The sequence below is a fragment of the Arabidopsis thaliana genome, chromosome 4, assembly GCF_000001735.4.
Source record: "Arabidopsis thaliana chromosome 4, partial sequence".
In the NCBI taxonomy this organism is placed as follows: Eukaryota; Viridiplantae; Streptophyta; class Magnoliopsida; order Brassicales; family Brassicaceae; genus Arabidopsis; species Arabidopsis thaliana.
In genome coordinates, this window is record NC_003075.7 from 7,763,026 (window position 1) to 7,786,362 (window position 23,337).

Genomic DNA, 23,337 nt, shown 5'->3' on the forward strand with positions numbered 1-23,337 from the left:
TAGAAGGAATGAGCAATTTCTCATTTAAAAAATTTCCGGAATGAAACAAAAAAGAGTACTAGTACAACCGATTTGCATATACAGTTTATAAAATAATTTACAATAAAAAAATAGAAATATTTTTATAAAACCCTAGATGTTTTTGAGAACTTTTTACTTACGCGCGCAAACAAAAATTAAAATTTACGAATTTGAAAGAATGGAGACTAAGTAAATTTGGCATATATAAGAAGATATTGGAATTGGACCATATATGGAGAACAAACGGCATGAGCTACCACCAAGAGTAAAAGAAGAACCACATTCCATTGATATATCACTCTATGAGGGTTGCGTTATACTTCCGCAGAATCAACGTACTATCTATCACATCTAAAAGTCAAATCTTACTTTGATTTTTGTGCTTTGATATTTCATAGAAAAATAACAAAATATCCTAAAAATGCAAGAAGAAAGAAGAAATTAATTCAAACATGGATCACATGCTTCTATCACTATATCAATTTGTATTCGATCAACTTCAAGTAAATGATTTTATTTGTTTATATATACTCTATGTTAGAGGTTCAGTTTCTTTTCATTTGTTTTTTAAACCCCGGACCGAATGTTGATTATTACGTTATAGACGTAAAGATCAGCTATGAATATTGGATTTGGTTCTTTAGTTTGCATGTCTTCCTATAATTTGCTTGTAAGAAGCGTTTACATATCTAAAAGTTGAAAAAAGTCAAGTGACAAGTCATGTAAAAGTTGTTTCCATTATAAAAATGAAATAATTGAGAAGTCATCAGGAACTAATTAAGTTAAGACATTCAAGAAGAGACAAATTAACAACCAAATAGGCTTGTTTTTTTTACCATTTCTTCCTCTTTTCAACAAAATAGAGTTTTCATTTCCCTCCTCTCTATGTTTAGTTGCCATGCATGATATCATCTAGCTATCCATACTTTAAAACAAGAACGTTCTTCTTTAAGACTTTAACTAATTTTCCCATACTTAATAGATGATATTTAACCCCAATAATATTATTATTAACAATATAGTAAGTAGAGATTATGACTTCTTTTATTATTATTAACACCCTCATATTTAGTTACATGTGAGCTTGAAACAACACAAGGATCAAAATCCGTTCGGAAACAAAGTAGGTGGGTACATAAAAACTCCCAAAGACTAAGGCCTAAAATATTAGAAGTCCAATTTCTTCTTTTCACATATCTTGAATTGTGAGAAATCAAATAGCTTCAAACTAACATGTATCAAATGTTTTTTTCTATACAGAAATCGTAGTATTGAAATTTGTTATGCCACCAAACTTAATACGTGCCTATAAATCCAAACGTCCCTCATTCATACCCAAGATAGATATTTCATTTTTGCTGCAGCAAATCCTCCAAGATATACATTTGTGTCCATTATGTACAAGAATCTTCCGTATTATCTGTTTGCATTTACCCAAATGTAGCATGTTCAATAAATGGTAATGCTGACTGATGCTATTACAAAAATTGTTTGACGACAAAAAAAAGAAGGAAAAATAAAAATAAAGATGGAATTTCCTCTTTGCTAATTTGCTTCTATGAGATTTGGATTTGAACGCAACATTCTACATAAGATATGATTTGCCACAACTAATTTTGATCCGATTTTTTGAAAGTTTTCTAAAAATATAACTATGATTTAACATTTCCTGTTTATATTTTATATTAAAGTTTTTATCATTAGTTTATTCTTTTTTAATGTTTTGGTTAAATTTATCATTGTTTTACTTGAAAGTTGGAAACTATAGCGTCGAATGGAGACAGAAAACTTAACGGCGGGAAAGCAAAAAATAATCATACGAATTTGGCGACAAAACAAGATTGTAACTTGTAAGAATAAAATTAACTTTTTATCAAAAAGACAAAATAAACTGTTAAAAAAGGAAGAAAAATGGAAAGATGATCTTCATTATTGAATATTCTCACAAATTAGGAAACATAAATAAATAAAAGAGAAGAAAAAAAAAATTCACAATTTATACACTACGCATGCCATACACAACACATATATAAAGAAAGAAAGTGTTTTAAAAGAGAGCAAACTCAGAAGAAACAACAAAACCTGAAATCATTCATTTTCTTCTTCTTCACAATTTTCTCTCTGATCGTTTTTGGGTTTCTCATTTATAAGTAAAACCTCTAATAAGAAACATTTTTCACATCACCAGATCCGATCTTGAGCTTTTGCACCAGCAAAAAAAAAACAGGTTCTCTTCTATCTTTGCTTCTACCTTTCTTGATCTATCAGATTTGGTAACATGCATGTGAGTACTACTACTTGTTAATAATAATCATACATAAGAATCTTTCGATTCACAAATGTTTCTTGGGAAAATAAAAGTGGGGATTCGAGTTTTGTATTTTCATCCGTTTTCTGGAATCCAAACACTAAATTTCTTCTTGCAAACCCCAAAATGTTAAATTAGTTTTTCAAAAGATTTGAGGCAGAGAGGGACCAGTCAATACTCACTTTTCCTTTCTTTTTTTCTCACTGTCTTTGCTTTCTGCTAATTATCTAACTTTTCCAACAGATTAGACGTAACTTTAACATAATTTAAACCTTAATTTATGGGTGATTAAGGTAGATATATGTAGTTTTTTAGTAATAACCTATGCTAGACTTCCAGGTACATGATTCTTCTCTATGCTTCATTTATAAGTTTTCTTTCCTTTTCAGTTTTTACTTACATAACAAAATTCAATTAAGTTTTTTTTTTTTTATAACATAAAAGCTTATTTTATTGATCGGAACAACAACCCCAGGGGCCAGGGCATGCTTGTGAAGTGTTGATGATGAGCTTAGGATTAGAATAATTACCACTACAAATTTTTTATCTTATTTCTCTTATAATTCAATATTTATTCTAATTAAAATATTTTTAGGGAATTTGAGTTTTTTACAAAAAAAGCTGTTGTTTAGTTTTTAGAAACTAAAATAATAATTTGGAATTTATCTAAATTCTGCTTCATCACCATCATTATGTTAAATTAGTTCTTTTTTTCTTTGTCGCCGGTTTTTAAACTCTTGTTAATTTCGAAGAATTTATCTTTTTAATAACTAACTAGTACATCGACTGAGCTATTTACAAATGTCAAATTCGATTCCATTCTTTAACATAGAAAATAGTTTTTTCATATCAAATTTCAGCTGATCCTTTGCTTTTTTTTGTTGTATCATTTTCTAATTAAATTGTTTGAGAAGTAACCACTAACCACGGGTCTCATAAAGTGGACTTGTGAAGCTCCAAAAATCAAGTTCGCTTTTCTCAATTTCTGGTATAAAAAGGAAATAAAAAGCAAAAAGTGTATGAATAGCATTAACAATTTGCTCACTTGTATAAAGATTCGTTAGTCCAATAGCGTCCGTACACGTTTCATTTAGTTTGCAATTTGTATACATTCATCCCCCAAAACAATCTCTAAGGATTTGTTTCCTTTTTTATCTCTTCTTTAAGCTTTCGTTTCTCTCTCAATTATAAAGTTTCTTCGCCACTTCTTAGTTTTATTATTGATATCTCTGTTCAAAAAGATTCTTCCTTTTCTATTGGAGTTCAATAATTTTAAGTTTGATATTTTTGTCTTATGGTTATACAATTTCATTCAAATTATATAATGGAGATTTCGTTGACGTTTATGTGAGTAACATCAATAAAAGCATGCCTTACAAAGGTTTTTTGTTAGGTAAACTTGCACTCCACGTATTCTTTGTTATGTTCTACTTAACAAAAAAAAAGATACATAACAAATTCTTTCTGTTGAGAAACGAATTAAGTGTGAATTAATTAAGAGAATAAAACACGTATGTTTCTCATGTTATACATGATTTCTCTCATCTCATCTAATGCAAGTGCTTTAATTTTCATGGTTTCTTGTTTTAGGTTCTTTGTTCTACTGAAGGAAGACAACTAAACGCTACTGGAGTGTCTTTCTTGTGTTTAGTCCGGTCATCTATTCATTACCAACAATCTCCCAAGGACCGAGAGGTTCCAGAGACTGACAAATCTCCTTGTTCCATTCGTTCGAGAGAACAAAAATCTCTTTTTCTTTATTAGAGAAAGGAAGAACATTATTAAGAAAAATCTAGATACATATATAACTAGCCTATTAGATTATTAGAAGAGTAAAAGTCGGTGTCTATAAGTATTAAACAGTATTTTTTGCCAAGGATCTATATATGATCTTCCAATGTCATGAAGAAGAGAGAGTCTGCTAGATTTAAGGACTTATGGAAACCGGTACAAGCATTGACAACACTGGCTATGAAGGAATCAAGAACGGTTCATGGTTTATCCAGTTCCGTAATGGCTGCAATCCATGGATGGCTAGATATGTGTACGGTCTAATATTCCTCTTGGCAAATCTGCTTGCTTGGGCCTTGCGTGATTATGGCCGAGGCGCCTTGACCGAAATGAGAAGTATGGTTACCTAAGTCTCTAGGATTTCTTACAATATTTTTTTCAGAAAATTGATTGATTATAAGTTTATTCATTGTTGCAGAATTCAAGAATTGTAAAGAAGGTGGAGACTGTTTAGGGACGGAAGGAGTTTTACGAGTTAGCTTCGGATGTTTTGTATCCTTTTTTTCTTTTAATCAGTCAAATACTACAAACTATTTTCATGCCTTCAGAGAGATGTTTTCTTTAACTATTTCTCTAGTTGTTCTATTTCATTATGTTTCTTTCAACCGTTGGGACATCAAAGACGCATTCATCGAGAGATAAATGGCATTCAGGATGGTGGTTTGCTAAGCTTTTCATGTTGCTTGGCTTAACCATCTTCCCCTTTTTGTTGCCTTCTTCCATTATTCAGTTTTACGGTAAGATTAAGGCTAACCACCGTCTTCGGTTCATCGTTTTTCGATATCAAACTTCAGTTAGCATGACAAAATGGCTTTTTCTTTGCTTTCTTGGCAGGGGAGATTGCCCATTTTGGTGCAGGGTACGTTTTATTTTCTAATCCTACTTCAGAAACTATGTGATGGTTGTATCTCGGAAGCTTATTATTTTTTTTTTTATAGGGTCTTTCTCCTAATTCAGCTGATTAGTATCATTAGTTTCATTACATGGCTCAATGAATGTTTCCAAGCACAAAAAGATGCAGAAAGATGGTGAGACCCCATGTGACTGTTCCTTAAGTAACTGGGAAAACATACAAAATGCTTTGTGTTTTCTCATAAAGTTTTATTTATATGTTGCAGCCATGTCCATGTAATGCTACTAGCGACTACTGCGTACACCGTGTGCATATTAGGGGTTATTTTGATGTACATTTGGTATGTGCCTGAACCATCATGCCTTCTCAACATATTTTTCATCACATGGACTTTGTTCCTCATCCAACTCATGACAAGTATCTCTCTCCACCCCAAAGTGAGTAAAAAAATTAAGATGTGCATTTAAATAGTATTCTTCCCTCACATGTGAATAGTGATTTTTGAAAAATGCTCTTCTTGTTGCATTTCAATAGATAAATGCTGGATTCTTGACTCCAGCGCTTATGGGGCTTTACGTTGTGTTTATCTGCTGGTGCGCCATTCGAAGGCAAGTTTCATCTGAATATCGAGCAACTTGAGAGTAGTAGTCTCTATTTATAGGTTCAAGAAGTAATAGCTTTCAACTCTACAACATTTTGTTTTGCAGTGAGCCTGTAGGAGAAACTTGCAACAGAAAAGCAGAAGGTTCTAGTAGAACAGACTGGCTTACCATCATAGTACAAATCTCAAACCTTTCCAAGAATATTTTCATGACCTTTCGGATATTTTGAGATTGTAAAGAAAGTACTAAAAAGGATATTGTGCAGAGCTTTGTTGTTGCACTGCTTGCAATGGTAATAGCGACATTCTCGACGGGAGTAGATTCACAATGTTTTCAGGTTTGTTATCTATGAGCTCTGCCAACTTTGTTGCAAAACTTCAAAAGAGACACTTGACTAATAGCTAGTGAGTGGTCTTTTACAGTTTAGAAAAGATGAGAATCATGAGGAAGATGCAATTCCTTACGGATACGGATTCTTTCATTTTGTGTTTGCTACTGGAGCAATGTACTTTGCAATGCTACTTGTTGGTTGGAACATTCACCATTCCATGAAAAAGTAAGTTCTTGATGAACAAGTACTACCATTCATATACCAAAAAGAAACAACTAAGCTAGGTTTTTGTGTTAGGTGGACGATTGACGTTGGGTGGACAAGTACTTGGGTAAGGATTGTAAACGAATGGCTCGCGGTTGGCGTTTACAGTAAGTTAACAATAAAAACTCTCTATTACCTGTTTTTGATACAGTTTGTAATGTTTGAATAAATGTTGTTGCAGTTTGGATGTTGGTGGCTCCAATGGTACTGAAAAGTAGACAAACAACATGAGAGATCACCACAGAGAGATTTTTGTCACCTCTCAATTCATCTCCGCATTGTGGATCTTGTCGAAAAATAGAATAGAAGATTTAAGATTGAGGAACTGTGTGAAATCAATATATATTTGTACTTAGATTGTTTAGGATCAAAGAAAGATGGATACAAATATAGCTATACACTAGTAATACTGTCCCTAAAGAGTTCTCTAATCATGAAGCGTGTACACATTATAACACATACATCTCTCTAATACATAGTTTTAATATAAAGCAATTGGGTGCGAAACACTGAAAATTTCATTTATACACAAACGAGCGTTGAGAGTTGAGAGAGGAAGAGAAAGTTCAGCAAATTTTAGTCTCATAAAAGCAATTCTAAATTACCTTATTCAATTTTGACAAGACTTTATGGTCAATGTGTAAACTGTTATACAAAATCATACAACACAGGAGGAGCCTGAAGATTTTCTGAAGGACAAACAACAAAATGGAAATGGAATATAGAAACACCAAAGAATAAATATCAAACCTATTTCAAATCATTTTGATGCTTATAAAAAATACAGTAATCTAACACTCTCACAAACCCAATTCTTCTTCAGGTTCATGGCCCGTACCTTCCCTCGTTCACCCTATTTAACCCATGTTTGTATTCGATTTAATACCTCCTTATAGTCTTATACTACACCTTAGAACACAAACGCAATCCTCATGCATAACATAGCTCTCGTGAGCTAATATTCTCGCTCTTTCTTACCCAAATGGGTTTCCTCCTGATTGGAAAGAAGGTGGGTTCAAAGGAACTGCAGCAGCAAACGAGCTTCCAAAATTTTGATATGTTTGTTGAGTGTCATATGACGTGTTTATGTCGCCAATTGGGTTTACATTGCTGCAAAAAAAAAAAAAAAACGACTATAACTTTAGAAATGGTTCTGGAAAGGTAAAATAAGAAGCAGAGGTTTCGCTACCAACTATCATTGAGAGACCAAAGGTAGATCACGTTTATAGCAATCAGTAATCAGTACTAATGAATTAAAGGAATCAAAAGGCCATACCTAGGTGGCATGCTTCCTGGTATTTGAGAAGGCATGTACCCTGAAAAATGGGAGCAAATAGTTTATCAAACACTCATAAGATAAGAGTAAACAGATCATTCTATAGCAGATAATAACAAAGTAAAAAGTAATGGCATGCTTTACTTGGTGGCATTGCAGATGGATGGGCTGAGCCTTGAGAAGGTATATTGAATTGATTGTGTACTCCTTGAGAAGGCATCATGCCTGAAGGAGGTAATGCACCTTGCAGAGGAGCCATGGAAGGGAACATATTTTCCTGTATGGTTTTCACATCACTTAACACATAATCCACCAGTCGAACATTTTATAAATACTTTGGTAAGTCAAGTTGTTCAATTGCAGATGTTGACCAAGTAATGTGAAAGGGTTTCACCAATTAACACATAAGCTAAGTTTTCGTACGTATTTCATTAAGACCTAAAGCCAACATATTCTCAGCTGCCAAGTAGCTATTTCGCTCAAAGCTAATTTCCAAAACATGCTTGCTTTCACACAAAGTTTTGATTCTGGCTAAGTCAAATGAGCTAGAGGACATACCGTTTGTGTTTGTGATGGCGGCCCAGGGCTGAAGTCAAAAGGGTTCATTGACTTGCCTGGCTGCGGAACATTCTGATACGGCTGTTGCAGGAAATAGATAATCATTCACAAGAAAGTAACCGGCTGTGATGTAATTGATGCTCAAATTCATTAAGGATTCAGAAATCTATCAGAGAAACCATACCACGGGGTTATTATACTGCTGCATGCCATAGTGCATAGCATGAGGTGGACCAGCTTGCCATCCAGGCACTGGTGCATGGTATGATGGGTAGTTTACAGCGAATAAATCCTGCATACAGGTTAGCATGTCATCACAATCCCACACATGGTAAGATATAGTGATGGGAGAGACCAAATGGCTAAAATAAATTGAATACCGCAGGTAATTCTGATCTTCCCGAAGGTTTAACTTCAGAAGACTGCAGGCCACCAGAAGGGACTCCTTGAAGAGGTTGCAATGACGGTGCACTCATTGACCTCTGTACATTAGATGCAAGTGCTGTGTTCCATGGCTGTAACAAAAATCCGAGAAGGATAACCATATAACAATTTTGACGCAGAATTTTATGCAATTGTTTTCATAGATAATGTAATGAAGTGCCCACCTGTTCACTCGAATGCTCATTCTGAAAGGGTGCAAAGATTTGTGACGTGGAATGACCAAGATTCACAGGTCCGTTAGATGGTGTAGACGCCTGACCTGGCACAGAAGAAGTCACTGCCAACTGGGAGAGAAGTGAATCCAGTGTGTTTCCACTGGGTGGTGGTTGCGATACATTTAAACTAGGGGCACTGGGTGCAGCATCGAAAGATGCCCAGTTATCATTAGATGAAGTTGTTGGCTGTGGAGCAGGCTGAGATGTGGTCGATAGTGGTGCTTGAATTGCAACAGATGGAGCAGGAGTTTCAAAATCAGTATCAAAATCAATCAGGCTTAAAGCAGTCTCCAGCTTCACTTCTGGTGGCTTCTCATTTGTGGACATTAAACTACTCAATGATGTACCTGACTGAAATAACACACAACAGAAAACATCAACATTTACTTACCTCCCTAAGAATTTAGATGGTATTACCAACGAATGCATGTGCTACAACAACATTATATAAGCAGAGCATCAATGGTTCTTATATACTTTACATCCTTCATGCACTCTGAAAGAGATGAAGCCAAAACCTTTGCATGTGCTGAAGCATCGGTATTTCTACTGACAGGGGGTTTTGGAGGCTCTCCCACACGAAGAGGAATAACACTGTCACCCAAAATTTCCCTAACAGGTCGAGCTACAGGAGGGCTAGCTGAACCCAAGTCTTTTACTTGCTCAGGTGACTGGGAGCCCTCTTCTGATGTTTTTCTACCCCCAAACCTATCCTCTCTGCGCCAATCATTCAGGATCTCAGGACGAGCAGGGCTTTTTCTGTTATTAACAGCATTCCTACTACCCGTCTCGAACCCTGGACTTCTCCCACCAGGACTTGATCTGTCGCCGTAACGACGGTCATATCCATCTTCATAAGGTGGACTCCGAGAACCACTAGAACTACGTGTCTCACTTGGAGACTTATCATCATTCTTCTCATTCGTATACCTTTTATTTACATACACATGTCTGATGAAGTCCCTTAACCGCTCAACATTACTGACAGATTAAAAAAACACAATCAATCAATGTAACACATCCATCTCCACAACAAGAAGACAGATTTGTAACTGTAATACCTTCCGTCAGGCACTGATTGCCGCTGTTGATCCAATCCTTTAAAATAAATATCCTTAGCATGCTGTTACAAAAACAAAAGATACTAAATCACAAATGCCAAGAGAAAAAACTCATCAAAAGAAGAGAGATTTAGCGTGTTTACCTGATTTCCACCTTCTTTCAAAGCAGTAACTTCTTGTGAGGTAAATTTCGCCATTGATATCGATTTAACACGATGTGTAAACTCACGACTGTTCAAAAATACATATGCATATCTCAAACAACATTTCCAATGAACACCATCTACACAAGAATATGAGAAGATAAAGTACACTCACTGTATTCCACTGCAGTTGGTACAAACAAAAGTCCAGAAAGTAGTGCAAACATATTGTGGTCCCTAAGTAAATGATATCGAAGAAGAAACGTTAACGTTAAGTTCTCTCAAAATTTTTATCGGAAATGATCAAATGAAGAGCAAAAAAAAACTTACAAGGCTGTTACAGTTTATACACCTCTTATTCTCAGGAAGTTTAAGAAGACTCCTAATAATCTTCTCGTTCTTCTCGTCTTCTTTAACTCGACCCGCCATTTTCGATTCCAAAACACTAAGCTAGAAACTACACAAACTTTAGAACTCAGGATCAGTTTTCTGAATCAATAATGGCGAAATCAAGTTCTGAACAATACGAATTACAGATTTGTTCGCTTAGTCTAACGTAAACACGAGATTTGACAACAAATTCTAGTTCGGTTCACAGAGTTGAGATCGATCATGACTAATAACATACAGATCCAGAAACTATAGGAGATTTAGAAGAGAAACGGAGCAAAGTAGACGAACCTGAGACGAATCTTCAACGACGATCGAATTTCTGGAGATTTTGATTCTTCTTTGTTGAATCAGTGTTTGCAGAGAGAGAGAGAGAGAGACTTTGTACAGCTAAGAATGGTCTGTGGGGTTAAAAGAGTAGAGAGAGAGATTTGAGGAAGGAGATGGACGGAAATAATTGACGGCGTTAGATTTTTGTGGAATCTAAGTTTGTGACCGGTGTTGACGACGTCGACGGCTGTGGTCTGTCTCGTTGACGGCAAAATGAGACAATAGTCGACTTACTTATCTACGCTATTTGCCTATTTATAATTTTATAATTATTTTTTCTTTTAAACAAATAAAAAAATATTAGTAAACTAAAACAAAATTTAATACATAGTAGGTAGATATTTTTTTATATTGATTTGTATTACGAAAAATAGATTAATTAGTATTTAACTAAAAATAAATGATTTGAGTAAACATTAAGAACCTTTTTTATACGATTTTAGGTAAATAAGATTAATTTGATTAAAAATCGAATGAAGACACGTCCAAATTTATGATATTTGTTTATTAGTTCATTTAATATGTTTAATAGATATTTTGTAAATGAAGATCTTTGTTTTTATTAAGCCATATGAATTTAAAATTTGGATAATTAAATTTAATTTTAAATAGTTAAAAATTTGATATAAAATTTAAGTCGAATTGTAAGATGATTTATACAATTGTGGGGTATTCTATATTATAATTGATTATTATAGAAGACAACGACTAAGTGTTACTTATAATTTTTTAATTTATTTTTATCACATAATTGGGTAGTTTTAAAAAAACTCAAAACAAATTTGATAACTGAAAATATTTAAAAATATCGATGAGAAGTAGTTACCAAATTTTGAAATAAACAAATATTTTTGAAGGTAGTTGTGAACTTGTGATCTCGCAACAATCATTACGAGATCCAGTGTCGACGAACAAAGACTAACTCAATCTCTTCACCCCACTGAATCTCCTCACCTATAATCTCCAGGATGGAGAATAGATTAGAAAAATATTATTCAAGATTTTGTGCACTATTTAATACTTTGGAGATTGATGATGTGATTTTGTATTCGTGGTTCATATAATTTTAGTTTTTACTTTTTCACCGATTATGAAAATTTTAAACCAAAAACTCACATATATGCGAATCCTTATCTAGTTAGACATATATATTGTCTAAAGTAATATTGTAAACCGCATATGTGTTAATTGCGATTTAATATTGTTGTAAGGAATAAGCCATTTGTTAGATTGGTTATTATAATTAGTTTCCAATTGGCTATTAATTCAGGATTTTCACTATTAAATAAATCATCTTAAAATCTTCTTATTTTAATGCTGATTTTCGAACATGTTTTTTTTTTTTCTGTCAAATAAAAATAATTTAAAATCAATTACATGGACTCAACCGCTCGAATCAAATGGACCGAGACAAAGGCAACAAAAGTGACTTTACGGTCTAAAGAAACCTCTGAAGCAGAAAGAGTGTTTCACTTACCATCTCTATCTCCGTCGCTGATGACTGTATCTTCTTCACCACTATGATCATCATCAAAACTTTGTCTCATCGCATCTTTTTCCCCAAATTCTCACAAACCTTCTCTTCTCAATTCCACCAAACCCTCAGATTCTCAATCTCCGATCGTCGGAAATTCTCAGCGATGGCCGGAGCTGGCGTCGATGATTTCGTTAAAGGAAATGTTTTTCCGAATGGTGTCGCTCTCATCACTCTCGATCGAACCAAAGCTCTCAACGCCATGAATTTAGGTGACCCTTTTGAATTTTTGTTTCTTGGGTTTGATAAAGTAAGAACCTTTTAGTGTTTACTGAATTCAAAATCATTTTTTTAAAAGGAATTGGCTTTGAAATAGTTGGATGTAACAAATGATTGCTAGGCTCAGATATAATTATAAGAAGCTTCATTATGATGTTACAGATATGGATATAAAGTATAAAAGCTTTCTTGATGAATGGGAATCTGATCCGAGAGTGAAATGTGTTATCGTTGAAGGAAGCACATCTAGGGCCTTTTGTGCAGGTAATTGCAAGTTTTGTTCTTTTTATGTGGAAGCTATGTTATGTAGATTGTTTCATTTAAATTGAAATTGTTTGTTCGTTTGGGAAGTGTGTTTTGGAGTGACTATCTATATGAATGGTGTGCAGGGATGGATATTAAAGGAGTTGCTGCAGAAATCCAAAAGGACAAAAACACACCTCTTGTGCAAAAGGTTTATAAAATAAATTATGCTTTGTCAAACTTCAAAAGATGATTTAGCATTATTTCAAACTTGTTAAGATTAAATGGTGTACTAATTTGATGAACATGCATGTGTGTGATCTCTTTCAATTTGGTCTTTCCAAGAGCTCTCTAGAATGGTTTGATTTATACTTCCTTACGTTTGTCTCTTGAATGGTTTGCTCTTAGCATTTTTAAGAGTATAGCCTCCAAAATGTAGTTTTTTAACTTCGATATTTTGCTTCCTTAGGTATTTACAGCAGAGTATACACTGATATGTGCAATTGCTGCGTACAAAAAGCCATATATTTCATTGATGGATGGTATAACAATGGGATTTGGTCTTGGTCTTTCTGGACATGGTCGCTACCGTGTGATAACAGAGGTACAAAAACAAAAGAAACCTTGTTCTGTACTTATTATGTAGGTAATAATTGGTATTACTCTCTTGACTCTCTTTCATATTTTTTGTTCTATTCCAGAGGACGGTTCTTGCCATGCCAGAAAATGGAATTGGCTTGTTCCCTGATGTCGGGTTTTCATATATAGCAGCTCATAGCCCTGGAGGAGGATCTGTTGGTATGTTCATATCCAAATCCTTTACACTGGCTAGAGTTTTACCTTTTTGAAAAGAATAAGGAAATGGTCAACAACACCAGTTAAAGGTCATTCCTAGTTGGTTGCTATCTAAAAATGCTCATAATCTGGTGAAAATGATGATTGTTTGTTTAAGTACTTTTTAAGTTTTGTATAGAGCGGAATTCATGTAGATGGAAGCCTGTTTATTGTTTTTAGAAGCGAAAGTAAAGATTACTGGAGACCTTCAACGATATGTAACTACTACTGTGGTATAAATATCTGCAGGTGCTTATCTTGGTTTGACTGGTAAAAGGATCTCCGCGCCATCAGACGCACTGTTCGTTGGTCTTGGGACGCATTATGTACCATCTGAAAAGCTAGCTTCATTAAAGGAAGCCATTTTGTCAGCTAACCTGTACGCAATTTTCAATCTCCTTTTCTCAATCCTGACAATTTCATGTGCATATCTCTCGTAAACTCATACATGTTGGTGATGCAGTTCTGAGGATCCTAATCAAGACATCCAAGCAACTTTATCAAAATACAGCAGCAATCCTGAATCTGAGGCCCATCTCAAATCACTTTTGCCTCACATAGAGTCAGCCTTTAGCTCAAATAAGTCTATTAAGGAAACAATAGAAGAGCTCAAAAAGTACCAGCAAAGCACTGAGTCTTCAGGTATTATTTTTCATGAATGTTGTAATGCTCATAGATCTCAAAACTATGCTTTAAGAATCTAAGTGAAACTAAAATCGCTGACTTACCTTTGACAATGTTTGGATACAGTTGTAGAATGGGCTAATGAGGCACTCAAAGGTTTGGAAAAAGGAGCACCATTTTCTCTTTACCTAACACAAAAGTATTTCTCCAATGTTGCATGTGCCAAGAGTAAACCCGAAAACGAATTAGCAACAGTGAGTTTTTTCAACTCTTAGAACTTCATTATAGTTCTTCGTTTCAGGAGACAAAGAAGACTATTAACCTTACATATTAACCTTTCTTCGTGAAGCTTAATGGCGTAATGAAAACTGAGTATCGCATTGCACTAAGATCTGCCCTGCGTGGTGATTTTGCTGAAGGTGTTAGAGCAGTTTTGATTGACAAGGATCAGGTTTGTTCATTGCCACTCAAATCGTTAGCTCTCTAGCTCAATTAAAACAAAAGTGATCCTCTCTGATAAAAATCTTGTGCAGAATCCAAAATGGAACCCGACAAGCATTGAAGAGGTAGACGAAAACGAAGTGGAAGCTCTGTTTAAACCATTAAGTCCAGAAGTGGAAGAGTTAAAAGTCTGATTCTCATTTTGCTTTCTCTGTTTAAGAACTGTCCACCAAAGTATTCTATGAATAAAAACAAATCTTTAGCCATGTGTTGAAGAAGCTTGTTACTGTATAACCTATTCAATAAATTGGCACTTTTTTTGAACCGTTGCAGATTATCTTTAAAAACATGAGCCATTGTATTACAAAGCATTGAAACGTGATTGCAGACAAAAAAAAAAAGATGAAATCAAGAAGAAGCAGAGTTGTCATATGTAGATCCGACGTGATGGATAACGAATCCATAGATCTTGCGTTTCAGCCGCTCGATCTTGTCCATTGTTGTGATCTTGTTTTCTTGGTTCGACGAGACCCGGTCCAGCCACTCGTTAACTTGTTTCAGCTGAGACAAAACTGCAGCTATGGAACTACCGTCTAAAGATCGTTTTGCTGCGTTTTTGTTGTCTAACGATTCTTCCACGAACTCAATGAACCACACTTGCATTTCAGATTGTAGATTCACCGCAAACTTAGCCGTTTCCTTCAAGCCATCTAAGTCTGTCCACATCCCAACAATATTGTCTGAAAACAACCACAAAGATAGAAACTTACTTTTCTGCATTTTTGTTATGTATGTTAGTTTGTAATGGAAATATGTTTCAATTTCAAGAACAAACCTGTCTTGCTAGAAGGTCTAGGAGAGAGACGAGTAGGCATTGATTTCTTCAGAGACGATGGTGATTCATGGCTTTTCACTAGTGACACCACCTCGAGGTTAGTAGCTAATGCAGCTTCAACCCAAAGAGAGATTGGGTTTTGTTGATCAGATGACAAGCTGAAACTGTTTTCTGAAGCTATCTTACTGTATTTCATGACATCTTCATAGATTTTCAAAAACTCGTTGATGATTCGCAATGGATTCCCCACCTTGGAAGCCGAAGAAAGTTCGGAGAATTTACTGAAATATTCAACCAGATGAAAGCTTAAACAAGACTGATTACCACAGTTTTAAATTTTGTATGAGATGGTATAAGAGTTTTACCTTAAACATCTTATGATGCACTCATTGGCATTAGCTTCCTCCAATGCTCTAGCTGCAGCTTTAGCAGCAAAGTCTCTTCTTTTCATAGCCTCCTGGAAAATTGATATATAATCCATAATTCGATATGAGAATACTCTCTAGTCTAAATGTAGCTTAAACACAAAACACTATTTCGAACCTTTCCAAGTTTTGCAAGTTCATCAGAGATACTATCCAGTGGAACACTACCATCCGTCCATTTCCGTTCATGATAAGTGATACCAAGTCCTTCAAAGGCTGAGACTTCTTCTAATAAACTACTCTCTGATGAACACGACTTCGCTTTCTCTTCACACACTGAAGAAGAAGAACCACTCTTTCTCCTATTTGCATCACTGAGACGCCTCGTCATAGCAGCCTACAACAATTGTACATTATCAATTTCAATCCATCACACATAACAACTCAAATTTCATTCACCAGAACACTAATTTGTTCATCAAACTAAACAAACTTTCTATATCTCACTGAGTAACAAAGTTTTTAGTACCTGAGTACGCAAAATTGCTTGGTGATCAGGCTTATTCTTAGCACTACCATCACCTGCTAATGGTTCCTCCCAATTTTTCCGATTACCATTCTTAGCAGACGAACCGACTAAAGCTTCAGAAACTTTTGAGATTCCGGCTGCAATCACCGCCATCTTCTTCTTCCCTGAAGAATCTCCAACCATTGGAGTCATCTTTAAACCACTAGAAAGTCTTCTTCCCGGTGAAATCGACATTCTTCTTCCACTAGGAGAAGGATTCATCTTCCTTCCATTAGGTGATGGCTGTCTATACCTTGACGGCACAACAATCGATGGCTCTCTAGCTACTTTCCTATTCTCCTCACGCGCCGCCGCTAAGCTTGGCACAACGCATTTTGACGGCACCGGAGACGCAGATCTCCTCCCTTTACCAGAAACCACAGGTGACGGATCTCTCTCCACCGTTACAGCTACAGCACCAGAACAGTTCTTCTTCCCTGATGAGACTGATCGTTTAGAAGATGCTGGTGACGAGAATCTCTGTGGAGTCGTTTTCGGTTTCTGATTTCGAATTTGGTTACGATTCTCTTCGTTTTGGTTCACCGGAGCAAGCGCTTGTCTCACATTAGGTTTCACATCACTGTCACCGTCGTCGTCAATTCTTCTATTGTTCAAGTAAACAGCGATTGGATCTAACGAGTACTCAGAATCAGAAACTGGCTGAATAACGAAATCTCGTTTAGATCCGTTAGATACTCTTGCAATCAACGGCTCTGGTTTTCCGACGAAGGCATGACGACCAGCGACGGGACGAATTCCTGCGGCACGTGGGACTGGAGTAGCGAATTCCAAGCGTTCGAGGTATATGAATTGACCTAACTGGAGACGGTTACTGAGGATTAGATCTGTGTCGCGTTCGGAGAGAGAGACGTAAGTGGAATTGAGAGAATCTGAGATTTGGACGTAGAAGCCTTGGTTAGGCCATAGATCGGAGCCGGCGAGAGCTGGGACGATTCCGGTGACTTGTAAGATTGCAGATCTGTGATCTCCGGTGGGGCGAGTGCCGGAGTTCATGCATTGAAGGAGTTTTAAGAGAATTCCGGGAGCAAGAGAAGCCATTTTTGTTTGAGCTTTGTGAGTTTGAGAAACACAGAGAAGAAGAAGAAGAATATAGGAGAAGTTTATTGAAGAAGCTTTGGCCGTTACAAGATTCAAAATTTGAAATCAAACTTTATTTTGGTTTTTAACTTTTTATCCAGAATTAGTACCTACGGTAACGGTTTAATATCGGAGTTTTTTTTAACATAAGTAAACAATAATAAAGAAAAAAATATTAATATTTAAGTAAACATTTTCTAAAATAATATGACTGGAAAAAAACACTTTAAAATGTTGTTTATTGAAAAAGGATAATTAACTTGTAATCTTATGTGTTATTAATGTTTCTCCATTTCCTATATATAGTTTATTTTAACACATATCTTATACTTTCACAGATTTTATGTCTTTAATGATATAAAAGAACACCATTAAAATAAAAATAAATATAATAAGATATATTAGTAGAAAAGAAAAATTAAATGAGAAAATTTAAGATTTAATAGTAAAATAATAAAGTACCATAGGTGATTATTTCTCTAAATTGTGATTAAATGTTTAGATATACAAAAAAAAAGTTAAGATAATACATAATGTTTAGATATTGACATCTGTATTAAGATAAAAAAAAATCTGTGCTAATGTTTTAAAGAAAATATTCTCTATATAACTTCCATATAAACAAATTATGGTTGTATGTCTAAAATTTTGTACTCTTATTTTCTATTTAAAGTGTTAGGTTTCTGAAAAGGTTTTGTGGTGAGAAGATTCTTAAACAAGTAGTATATTTTATTTAGAATAAGTTCGCGATGGGTTGTTGGTCAAAGCGGTCACGACGAAATATTCCTGAAAAGTAGAGTGACGAAATAAGTTTTTTTTTGTTAATTAAATAAGAGTTATGTGTTTTCTATGTTCTTACGATACTATATACGTGTTTTCTATTTTGAAAATTTTTCTAGCAATTCAATTGAAGTCGAGTTGAAGATTTGGATGCATTGTGAAAATTGTGTTAAAGATGTCAAAAAAGCTATGTCCAAATTTGAAGGTAAACGTATATTATAGTCCACATTTATGATAACACTATATCGATCTCATTCATGGTAGTTGGTACAATAGCTTAACACTTATACTTAGAATTATTTTTTTTGAATCCATATTTATATTTCATATTTTTGGTGTAATTGACACTATATAAAATTATATGTATGGTTTTACTATCTCAAGTTTTACATTATAGTTGCAAAATTTTAAAAAATTTTGTTTTATATATTCTTTGTTTTTAAAATTTGTGTGTTTAGTGGAGTTTATATGCAAAAATATAATATTATGATGTGAACATTTATCACACAGCTTTGGAAATTTATATTGTTTGAACTGATCATATATATTATTGAGGATAACCATTTTAAATGATATGTGATTGCTAGGAGTTGAAGCATGTAAAACAGATATGGAAAATCAAAAAGTTATGGTTACTGGTAATTTTAATTTGGAAAAATTATTGAAAAATCTCAAGAAAAAAACTGGTAAAAAGGCAGAAATCTTGACGATGAATGAGAAAGTTGAGAAAGAAGATGTTGTTCAAAATGAAGCTAATGAACAAGAGACAGTTACAAAGAAGAATGAAGAAGGTGATATAGTCGACAAAAAAGATGAGACTCCTGAAGTAGAAGAAAAAATTGACAAACCTGAAACAAGGTAGATCACTTCTAACTTAATAATTTTTATTACATTTGTTCAAGTGTACTTTCTTGAGATGGTACATGTGTTTTAACTCTCTTTTTTTTTTTTTTGTAGTACAAGAAAACTTGAAATACATATAGCATTTCTAAGTGAGAAGTATGAGGCAGACATCGGAAAAGTTATTTCTAAATTCGAAGGTATATAATAAAAATAATACTATTATTCATATATATTTGAAATATGTGTTATTTTAATCATTTATATTGAATGGTGTATGAATAGGGGTCAAAACATGTAAGGTCGATGTAGAAAACAAAAAAGTTGTCATCACTGGCGATTTTGATGAAGAGAAATTGTGGAAAGAACTTGAGGAAAAAATGCGTAAAAGGATAGTCAAAATGGAAAAGGAAAAAAAGGACGATGAACCTATAACGAAAGATGAAGAAAATGAAATTGATAGAGGTGTTTATATGAACCCTAGTAGTGATGATGAGAAAGAAATGGCTAGATGGATGATGTTTAGTGATGAAAATCCTAATGCATGTTCTATTTCGTAATTGAACATTGTCGAAACTAGTATCTGGAAAGCTTGGCATAGTAATAGATCGACTTTATCTATTGGACATATTTTGATACTATATAATTGAGAAATTAATAAGTTTGGTTTCAATATTTTTTTTAGAGCTGAATGGATAAATTGATATCATCTTTTCAGTTAATTATTTTAATGGATAAAATCATATTACTCCATATTATAAAATAATCTATTTTTTTTTCGATGTTACGTCCTAGAATTCGATTTTAGAGAGAAACTCAAAAGATCAATGTTTTTCTGCCATCGTAGGTAAGGTAACAAAACCTTCCTTGTATTAAAAAGTTATTAAAAAAATGCAAATAAACCTTATATAGAGTAATAGTGATGATGTATTTAAACCATGGACATATTGATTTGTGTCTAACATATGTATGACAAGTACTTGGACAACTAAGTTTTTTAGAATGTAACGCTTTGTTGAGATATCAATCCAAGTTTCAACTAGACCAGTCTCCTCTCTAGGGGTATGCAAATGCAATATAAGTCTTTGCTATGAGTCCAAACATCAATTTTAAAATTCTTTCTAATATAAAAGGAGCCTAATTTTTATTTTTTTTTGAAGTTTAGTAAGAGACTTTATTTTCTTATTGGTTTTGTCGAGAGTCCTCCCATAAATTGAGAATGACCTGAGTTAGACGAAGACTGACTCACATAAAAATCCCGTTCAACTGAAACTCATATTAGTATGAGATAATTTGGGATATAACCCAAAACCTAATCCGTGCAGCCTTCACACTTTTGATATAAATACCATGTATCGATAATCTATGGTTAACTTTACATTTTACTTTATATATGTTTAGACCTTTGATCCACAAAAATTTGCAAAATTCACCAACGATTAAACAATATACTCTTTTAACTTTAATGCTTCGAGAATCCGTTGGATTGTCGGCTCACCGGAACTCTTAATTCTTTCCAGTACATGGCAAAAGTATCATCAACATATGGCTTTTGTTGTTCCTTTAAAGCAAGTTGCTATAAAAAATCGACAAAAGAATGTGAAGATATCTTAAACTTATTGATAATTTGCAAGAGAATCTCATATATTCATCCCCTCCTGAACGATCACTACTTTTCAAACAAGCAACTTAGCACGTCTTCAAAATTATTTGTAAGTGCCACACACGAACCCAAATGGAGAAGATAATTTAATTATTACACAAAACGATCTTATATAAAGGGTTACATTGTTGAACTATATCATAATTAACAAACAGAAAAGCAACAACAAAAGGAGATTAAAAGAGGAGCTACGGGTAAGATGATATCCTTAAGAATGAAAGGGCTTGGTCATTGCCTAGTTTATGTCGTGGTCTTTAGTGTCATTGCGGCTATAGTGACAGCATACGACTCACCCTCTTCAACACCACAATACACTTCCCCTTATCCACCTAAAAACTATTCTCCTTATCTCTCAGAATCACCCCCACCCCCACCACCACAATATAGAAGACAAGAGCCTAAGTACACACCACACCCAGAGCCAAATGTCTACGATTCCCCGACACCTCTACCATATTACTTTCCTTTTCCTAAACTAGACATCAAGTCTCCACCACCACCATCCGTCTACACCTTCTCACCACCTCAACTATATTACTCCCCTTCTCCTAAGGTAGAGTACAAATCTCCGCCGCCACCATACGTTTATAGCTCTCTGCCACCTCTAACATATTATTCTCCTTCTCCGAAGGTAATCTACAACTCTCCACCACCACCATACATCTACAGCTCCCCACCACCTCCCCCTTACTACTCCCCTTCTCCTAAGGTTGACTACAAATCTCCACCACCACCATATGTCTACAGCTCTCCACCACCTCCTCCATACTACTCCCCTTCTCCTAAGGTAGAGTACAAATCTCCACCACCACCATACGTCTACAGTTTTCCACCACCTCCTCCATACTACTCCCCTTCTCCTAAGGTTGGATACAAATCTCCACCAGCACCATATGTCTACAGCTCTCCACCACCTCCCCCATACTACTCCCCTTCTCCTAAGGTTAACTACAAATCTCCACCACCACCGTACGTCTACAGCTCTCCACCACCTCCCCCGTACTCCCCTTCTCCTAAGGTTGAATTCAAATCTCCACCACCACCATACATCTACAACTCTCCCCCACCTCCCTCATACTACTCTCCTTCTCCTAAGATTGACTATAAGTCTCCACCACCACCATATGTTTACAGCTCTCCACCACCTCCAACATATTATTCTCCTTCACCAAGGGTAGACTATAAGTCTCCACCACCACCATACGTATACAACTCACTTCCACCTCCATATGTATACAACTCACCACCACCTCCACCGTACTATTCTCCATCTCCAACGGTAAACTACAAATCTCCACCACCACCATACGTATACAACTCACCACCACCTCCACCTTACTACTCTCCTTTTCCTAAGGTAGAGTACAAATCTCCACCGCCACCATACATCTATAACTCCCCACCACCTCCACCATACTATTCTCCTTCTCCGAAGATAACCTACAAATCTCCACCACCACCATACATCTACAAGACACCTTATTATTGACTCTTGAATGGCTTCGTAAACATGTAACATGATTGCAATCATGTATTTTCCTTATTTGTGTCTTTATTCTTTATTGTTGTACTTTTGTTATCTTCTTAAGATTTCATTTCACCAATAAATCTTTGCTATATTGAAAATGCACTTACTGTATACTTCCAACTGAGTTGAAATATATAATATTTTTTATTTTGCTATCTGATTACGGGCCATTCTTAAATCTTAATAGGCCTTTTGTATATCAATGGCATTTAGAAGAGAAATGTTAAAATTCTTTGGATACATATCAGTATTTTTGGTGATACAATTTGTATGCATTTTCTGTAATTTAAATCTTAGAATACAAACCTTTAGATAGAACTTATAATTCCTTCCCTAACAAAATATACACGAACTTTAACCAATAGACGAAATCTCATATCAATCCTAAATGTTTGAACTTCGTTTGTGGTCCAGTGATCCTACTACTTCTTCATCTTTCTTAACGAATCTAAATTGATACAACACAATTCGAATATTTTACTAAGAAACAAAATTGGGCATTGAGTAAAAAAAGTTCATATGTTATTTACACAATATGTACAAAGGCCCAAAAGGCCCAATCCTTAGAGTCTTCTTCAATTACAAAAGATTCCTTGAAGAGTTCTAAAAGAAAACAAGAAAAACTCTAAATGACATCACATTCTTCTGATTTCTACTTCTTGGTCCGTCCGGTTCATGAATCTGACCGAAACCGCAAACTAATCAGAAATAGAGTGGTCGTGCCAGCAAAGCAGCATGGAGACACATCGTCGAAGTATGTAAAGTCGGGTTCGTTGCTGTTTGGCCATCAGTAAACACCGATCTCCGAACCTGGTTTTCCGGTTCGGTTTAGTTGGAAGAGAAGAATTGGACATAAAAAGACACATTTCAAGAGAGCAAAAAATCGATGGTGTTTTGGAATTTTGGGTAGATGTGAAAAAGAAGGAATTGAGAATGAGAGAAAAAGTGATGTGAGAATATTTATAGAAGAGAGCGTGTGATGTCGGACGCGGCTGCTACGTGGTCCTACCTACGTACGTTTATGTTGTTTGTTTCTTCTTCTAGATTCTTTCTTCATCTTTCTGCGAATATTCCTCATCCTTTTCTTTATCCAACACGTTTTTTATTCATTGTTTATATGACGTTATTGCCCATCTTTTTTACACAAAATTTCAAGTAGATTTAATTTTATTTTTTAC

General features: G+C 34.9%; 7 protein-coding genes across 16 annotated transcripts; 4 read left to right on the forward strand and 3 right to left on the reverse strand.

The window, feature by feature from the left end:
* The first annotated feature begins 2,034 nt into the window (after window positions 1–2,034).
* MEE55 (Serinc-domain containing serine and sphingolipid biosynthesis protein) lies at window positions 2,035–6,738 on the forward strand. Of its 7 annotated transcripts, none has more exons than NM_117408.4 (13): window positions 2,035–2,248; window positions 3,920–4,456; window positions 4,539–4,612; window positions 4,698–4,857; window positions 4,955–4,979; window positions 5,059–5,148; window positions 5,239–5,410; window positions 5,508–5,581; window positions 5,681–5,750; window positions 5,841–5,912; window positions 5,998–6,131; window positions 6,204–6,277; window positions 6,352–6,738. In NM_117408.4, exons 2-13 carry the CDS (start codon window positions 4,267–4,269, stop codon window positions 6,399–6,401), a joined length of 1,185 nt encoding a protein of 394 aa, NP_567403.1. In that variant the 5' UTR covers window positions 2,035–2,248; window positions 3,920–4,266; the 3' UTR covers window positions 6,402–6,738. The 7 variants fall into 7 exon arrangements, with proteins under 7 accessions (NP_567403.1, NP_001328594.1, NP_001328593.1 ...); NM_179042.1 differs by having other exon boundaries at window positions 2,096–2,248; window positions 5,508–5,585; window positions 5,685–5,750; window positions 6,352–6,656; NM_001340855.1 differs by lacking the exon at window positions 2,035–2,248 and adding an exon at window positions 3,081–3,722 and having other exon boundaries at window positions 5,508–5,585; window positions 5,685–5,750; window positions 6,352–6,656.
* On the reverse strand, window positions 6,691–10,802 carry NIG (NSP (nuclear shuttle protein)-interacting GTPase). 2 transcript variants are annotated; one of them, NM_117409.5, is made up of 13 exons: window positions 10,549–10,802; window positions 10,198–10,324; window positions 10,043–10,104; window positions 9,868–9,955; window positions 9,725–9,786; window positions 9,182–9,644; window positions 8,613–9,014; window positions 8,385–8,519; window positions 8,189–8,296; window positions 8,005–8,085; window positions 7,591–7,723; window positions 7,447–7,486; window positions 6,691–7,280 (listed from the first exon to the last, which is right to left on the reverse strand). In NM_117409.5, exons 2-13 carry the CDS (start codon window positions 10,294–10,296, stop codon window positions 7,145–7,147), a joined length of 1,809 nt encoding a protein of 602 aa, NP_193071.2. In that variant the 5' UTR covers window positions 10,297–10,324; window positions 10,549–10,802; the 3' UTR covers window positions 6,691–7,144. The 2 variants fall into 2 exon arrangements, with proteins under 2 accessions (NP_193071.2, NP_849540.1); NM_179209.2 differs by having other exon boundaries at window positions 6,745–7,280; window positions 10,198–10,333; window positions 10,549–10,641.
* Window positions 10,803–11,994: 1,192 nt separating this feature from the next.
* On the forward strand, window positions 11,995–14,870 carry AT4G13360 (ATP-dependent caseinolytic (Clp) protease/crotonase family protein). The gene is made up of 10 exons (NM_117410.7): window positions 11,995–12,333; window positions 12,503–12,604; window positions 12,730–12,794; window positions 13,053–13,187; window positions 13,285–13,381; window positions 13,667–13,796; window positions 13,881–14,059; window positions 14,168–14,295; window positions 14,391–14,492; window positions 14,575–14,870. Exons 1-10 carry the CDS (start codon window positions 12,108–12,110, stop codon window positions 14,674–14,676), a joined length of 1,266 nt encoding a protein of 421 aa, NP_193072.2. The 5' UTR covers window positions 11,995–12,107; the 3' UTR covers window positions 14,677–14,870.
* Window positions 14,768–17,341, reverse strand: AT4G13370 (serine/arginine repetitive matrix protein, putative (DUF936)). The gene is made up of 5 exons (NM_117411.2): window positions 16,212–17,341; window positions 15,861–16,079; window positions 15,683–15,774; window positions 15,318–15,598; window positions 14,768–15,222 (listed from the first exon to the last, which is right to left on the reverse strand). Exons 1-5 carry the CDS (start codon window positions 17,307–17,309, stop codon window positions 14,891–14,893), a joined length of 2,022 nt encoding a protein of 673 aa, NP_193073.1. The 5' UTR covers window positions 17,310–17,341; the 3' UTR covers window positions 14,768–14,890.
* Window positions 17,342–18,756: 1,415 nt separating this feature from the next.
* MEE56 (Heavy metal transport/detoxification superfamily protein) lies at window positions 18,757–19,528 on the forward strand (the record flags this gene model as incomplete). Its single annotated transcript, NM_117412.1, has 3 exons — window positions 18,757–18,986; window positions 19,086–19,168; window positions 19,254–19,528. The coding sequence occupies 3 exons, from the start codon at window positions 18,757–18,759 to the stop codon at window positions 19,526–19,528; spliced, it is 588 nt and encodes a 195-aa protein (NP_193074.1).
* Window positions 19,529–20,765: 1,237 nt separating this feature from the next.
* EXT12 (Proline-rich extensin-like family protein) lies at window positions 20,766–22,341 on the forward strand. 3 transcript variants are annotated; one of them, NM_001340857.1, is made up of 2 exons: window positions 20,766–21,184; window positions 21,263–22,312. In NM_001340857.1, the coding sequence occupies exons 1-2, from the start codon at window positions 20,831–20,833 to the stop codon at window positions 22,118–22,120; spliced, it is 1,212 nt and encodes a 403-aa protein (NP_001329461.1). In that variant the 5' UTR covers window positions 20,766–20,830; the 3' UTR covers window positions 22,121–22,312. The 3 variants fall into 3 exon arrangements, with proteins under 3 accessions (NP_001329461.1, NP_193075.1, NP_001329460.1); NM_001340858.1 differs by having other exon boundaries at window positions 20,793–21,184; window positions 21,989–22,337; NM_117413.3 differs by having other exon boundaries at window positions 20,773–22,341.
* Window positions 22,342–22,402: 61 nt separating this feature from the next.
* On the reverse strand, window positions 22,403–23,136 carry RTFL12 (ROTUNDIFOLIA like 12). The gene has a single exon (NM_001084915.2). The coding sequence runs from the start codon at window positions 23,023–23,025 to the stop codon at window positions 22,858–22,860; it is 168 nt and encodes a 55-aa protein (NP_001078384.1). The 5' UTR covers window positions 23,026–23,136; the 3' UTR covers window positions 22,403–22,857.
* Between the last annotated feature and the right edge of the window lie 201 nt (window positions 23,137–23,337).